Genomic DNA, 5265 nt, shown 5'->3' on the forward strand with positions numbered 1-5265 from the left:
CTCCATGGTTTCCGAGACAAGTACGTAGATCTTTTGCTGGTCGGAAGCATCCACCCACGTGAAGCCTCCAACCGCAAATTCAGCCCCCATATTTGGAATATTGTGTGCAGTTTCAGACAACCTGCCTTCAAAGGACATTCATCATCATCGTAGGCAGTCCCTCGAAATCGAGGAAGACTTGCTTGCACTCTAAAAGTAATACTCAGGTGCTGCACAGTCCAATGCAGGAATTACAGTCTCTGTGACAGGTGGGGCAGACAATGATTGAAGGAAAGAGTGGGTGGAGGAAATATTTAGCGAAATCACAAAGAATAGAATTAATTACTCTTAATGGAAGTCTCTTCCATGGATGGCTATGGCTATGTTGAAAGAAAATTCTCCTGATCTCTGGCCTTACTTAGGGCTTAAAGAATTTGTATGTGTCCTTTAGGCCCTATGATTAAATCAAAATGGGTACAAATAAGGAAGGCCATCTAGGCTTTCTTAGCTCATCGAGTTGTCTAAAACTCCTAGATCTCTTTCAACTTCACCCATTGCTGTTTCAGCACCATCCATGGAGTAATTATGTTGCCCTTTTTTTCTGATGTGTAGTACTTTGAACTTGTTCATATTAAATTGCATTTGGCATTGTTCTGCCCGCTTAAATGTTTGCCTGGCTCGTTTTGTACTTCCTGAGCTGCCATCAGAGTTTGATATTGACTATGAATGTTACCAAGGTGCTTTGATTTGAATCCGACCTGTTAAGGTAAATAGCTAAAACAATAAGAATCAAAGAAAGTCATGCTCAAACTGAATAGTGCTGTGGTCATGCCACACTGGGTCCAGTAAGGATCTCAGCATTGAACCTTGGCGCACCCCACTCAGAACTCCTTTGCCCCCCCGTAACCCCACACCCTTCCTCTAACATATATCTGCTGCCTCCTATCCTTTTTCTTATCTATTTCCAACATTACTCTAAATTTCAATTGCTATTAAGCTTCAATAGTAGTCTTTTTTGCAGAATTTAGTCAAATGCCTTTTAGAAATCTTGATATCTCTGGGCTTTCTACAGTCTACTTCAATGCCAAAGTCTTTTCTTTTGTTGTGTCATGTTTCTTAAATGAGTCATTAATGTTTCAATAGCTTGCTATGTTACAAAATATTAGCATAGATTGGAGTAAATTTGTTATTTAATAGTGTGGTCCTATTAAATTTTTCTGTAATTACCATTTTTTTCAGCTTTGTAAAAACAAACCAGTATGTTTGCTGTTGAGCAGATAAAACCCCATGAAATGTCTTCAAACTCCCTGTTTTGCAATGGGACACTTGACCCTCAAATCCGAAATCAAGCCATCAGTGCTACAGAAGTCAAACAAGACAAGAATTTCAACTTTGTGGGAGAGTTGTACGACAAGAATGAAAACTTTGGTCAGCTTCAGTTGGATGGGAGCACATTCAGACACAGCCTCGACCTAAAAAGCGAACCGGATTTACAAGTGGAAAAAGAGATGGGCGGTTGTTTCCCTGTGATAGGATCTCCGAGTTTGGAATCGGGCAGAATCAGACCACTTTGTGTCGAGAATGTCCGGATCCCACCAGAAGGAGCTGAGATGGGCCAGACCAGCAAGCCTGGTACAGTTAAGGATTGTGAAGAGTTTGCTGTTTCTCCGTCGGACGACAATGGCTATTCGAGCAGCTGCCTGAGTATTGATAGTCCAGACAGCGTCGAAGGAAGCATCTGGGAGGCAACGGGAACTCTGAGCAGAGATAATCTTGATCTGTGGCAGCGAGCTGCAGAAACCGAGGTTGAAAACGTTCCAGGGACTCCACCTGCTGCAGACTCCTTACTGCCTTCAATACTTGAGGCGGTCCAGAGTCTTCAAGAGAAACAAAGATTCAAAGAGCAAGAGAAGGAGAAGCACCAAGCCCAGGTGATCATGTACCGGCGCTTGGCCTTGCTGCGTTGGATCCGCAATCTCCAGCAGAAAGTGATGGACCATCAAAGCCGGCTGCAGGAGAGCTATGACACCATCTTGAACAACCGCAAAGAGCTGCTCAAATTCATCAAGCAAGGTGTCATCGAGCAATAACATAGGACAACCGATGTGTCAAAATCCAACTGTTTGGGCATGACAAAAAATATTTTGAAAAAGAACCACAATAGATCTATAATTATAATATCAGAAAATACTATTACCGTCTTTATTGTAGGTACACCGAATGATGATTAGATTTAATAGCAAGTCAGACTGTGATGGTAGTGTGCTTCAAGGCACAAGTATTGATTCATCTTAGATACCCAGTTTTCGAAGATGGAAAGTATTTAATGTATTTTTTTTTTGACGGGGGTAGTGGATATATTTACTTCCCATTTTCTTGTAGCTTCTTGAACTGCCAGCCCCCTGTTTCTGAGCATGCATTCTAACATGCAATTTAAAAAAAACATATTAAACTAAGGAAATTACAGCAGGGAAAAAGTTAATTTTGTAACTCGCCACATCCGGTCAAACAGCCGGTGTTATGGTCATCACTTGATCTGTACAGGGACCCGTGATTATCTCAAAGTAAGAAAACCATTATGTTTCTTTCCTGTGTGATCCAGGAAGACTATCTGCAGACAAGAAGGTTATATTAGAATATCATGCTATTACATTATGCAGTTACCACATTCTAGTATACTATTTTTACATTTTATTATATGGAACATACTCTTTGATGTAAACCAAATCTTCTGTCCATTTAAATGTGATAGAATATATTTTTGTTTGAGAACTTCACAGTGCTTAATAAACAAATTACGGTAATAATACTTCAATGCAGAAATTCTGGAACGGAACTATTATTTTCAACTTGTAATTGTTATCTGATAGAAACATGAAGCTTGTGCAAGGAGCCAATGATGTTGGCTGGTGTCTGGTGCCAACACTGTTGCAGATCCCAACACCAGTCCAGCCTTTATTGGCTTTATTAACAAGAATCCTGATACAATTTATGTTCATTTAACCCTGTGTATACTCAATATCTTTGTGTGTCTGAAGCATTGAGACACTTTTCATTAGTTAAGCTTTGGTGAATTTTTAAAAATAAATAGAACTAGAGAAATATGCTGATATATGAAATATTCCTTAATTCATATTCTCCACGTAAGCTGAGACAATTTTTTTTAATTTTTATTATTTTCATGAACTTCTCCTGGAATTCTTTGTTATAAAGTAATTAATTGTTTGCAAACTAATTGCATTATTATGTGTGTTCAAATAATTGTACTCTGGTTTCTATGAAAAATTGCAGTCACTGTAACAGCTTCTCAATTTTTAACAAAAATGTTAACACTATATTTAAAAGTTAATGCATGGAAGTATTGCTGTGTATCCAGTGTCTTATGGGGGTCATTGCACATAGGGGGAGATTTGTAAACTGCACTGTGCTGCACCAGAAACTGCATTGGGCAGCACATTACACAGGGCAGCTCAGCATTATAAACTGAACAATACATTACAGTATGGATCATTGTAGGTGAGCTCTGAGCTGAAGCTGCACTGCATAGGATGACCTATTGGTTGAATATTGCATTGCTGAGATTGTATAAGCCTTCTTATGGACGGAACAGTATTGCACGCAGGAGGAAATGGGCTGCTCTGGCCCTGTGCAAACTTGGAGCACAGTAACCTTTCACTTTTTGGCTTGTTTAAAACTTTTATACAAGTCATGTAGACATGATTGCTCTGTTGTGAAATAGCTAATGCCATGTTTAATATCAAACAATTTGAGAGAAGAAACTATTCTGCTGTAAATACTGCAGATTTATTTTGACGTTAGTTAACTGTTTGTAGAAATCAAATTGCAACTTTTTTCCGAGATACTATGATTTGTGCAATTAATAGAAATTTCTGATGTGTAATTAGCAATACAATAAAAAGCAAAGTGTTCCATTATTATGTATTCATGACTATAGATATATATATATGTGTGTGTGAGTGTGTGTGTGTATATAGGTCCATTCACTGGTGTGTGTTTGTCAAAAAATACAATGCAGAGCTCCAACAAATATGAAGTTTTGCTCAAAGTTTGTCAAGGTATTTAAAATAAATCAGTTATTTATGAACATTTGTCTCCTGTGTTTTAATGAGTCCGGAAAGGACCTGTTGATCTCGGTGTTTACAGTGACGCCTCAGTGTATGTGGTTGAGACGTGGTAGAATTGCAGTACAATTGCCAAAATTATTCTAGTAAATTGGTGTATCATGAACCTTAAACATTGAAAGAGAAATCTTGCATACATATCATTTTTGGAAATATTAATCAATTGTGGCACACGTAATCATTCTGCTGTGTTTAAGTGTCATGCAGGGTATATTTAAAACTGTTACAAACTAATCTGTAAAATAGTTTGGAAAATAAAATGAAATGTTCTTTTATCAGATAACCTGTAGGTTGCAAAAATTAGGTTAAAAGGTGGTTGCTCACCAAAAGGAAAAATCGTCGAGTTTACTGTTAAGGAGGAAGGTATTAATGATGTAGCACATCTTAACATTAATATTCCCCATCCCCCATCCTTGCCACTAGCTTCCACATTTCACCCTTCAGAGTGGGACAACAAAACCAACAGAATCCTGATGCTGATGTTAAAACATTTCATCATCATCACTGTCCATCCATCCATCAATTAAAGATGCACTTCTACAGGTTGGGCCTGGTCTTGGCAATTATTTCTCCCTCCTTAAAACTAATTTGCCCAGTTATTGTGAGCAGTCCAGCCAAGAAGCTAGTCTAGTAAGGGTTGCCAAGTAATAAATATTTATCAAAGGTGGTATTCGACCTCAGTCCTTCTGGTTGATGCTGCACCACTCTAGAACTGCCAGGCTGTCTTGCTATTTATTAATTTGTTAAGACCAATGGCTATCTTAGTACCCTCAGTTACAGCCATTTTATTCATGAGGTTTAAAATACAGCTAGCTTAGTCACATCTGTTCAAACCTGTGTACAGTGGAATCTACTTAATAACTTTGCTAAGTTTGAATTGCTTCAAAAGTATTGATGTATTACATTAGAACAACTTGATCAAATTCCAACCAGGGTCAATTTATTCAGCAAATTGTAAAATATTATGTGAACTACGTGCATTTATCCTAGAGAAGGAAGTTAAAAGCTCAGCACTTGGCTAACGGCAATTTGAATGTGCTTCACATTGGTCACTACCCTGTTAATGGCAAGCAATGATTGGTAGAATTACTGGTTTGGAGGTACTGAATGCAAACAGTAATCAGTGTCGGAGTTCCAATGTGCA

The 5265-nt window shown here is 38.2% G+C and overlaps 1 protein-coding gene across 1 annotated transcript; it reads left to right on the plus strand.

The window, feature by feature from the left end:
* The first annotated feature begins 1223 nt into the window (after positions 1-1223).
* LOC139279349 (UPF0500 protein C1orf216 homolog) lies at positions 1224-2133 on the plus strand. The gene has a single exon (XM_070898468.1). It carries the CDS (start codon positions 1239-1241, stop codon positions 2067-2069), a length of 831 nt encoding a protein of 276 aa, XP_070754569.1. The 5' UTR covers positions 1224-1238; the 3' UTR covers positions 2070-2133.
* The last annotated feature ends 3132 nt before the right edge of the window (positions 2134-5265 follow it).

The sequence above is a fragment of the Pristiophorus japonicus genome, chromosome 14, assembly GCF_044704955.1.
Source record: "Pristiophorus japonicus isolate sPriJap1 chromosome 14, sPriJap1.hap1, whole genome shotgun sequence".
NCBI lineage: Eukaryota > Metazoa > Chordata > Chondrichthyes > Pristiophoridae > Pristiophorus > Pristiophorus japonicus.

Coding starts and splice junctions, on each gene's coding strand:
- LOC139279349 (XM_070898468.1), top strand. CDS start 1,239: ATGTTTGCTGTTGAGCAGATAAAACCCCATGAAATGTCTTCAAACTCC.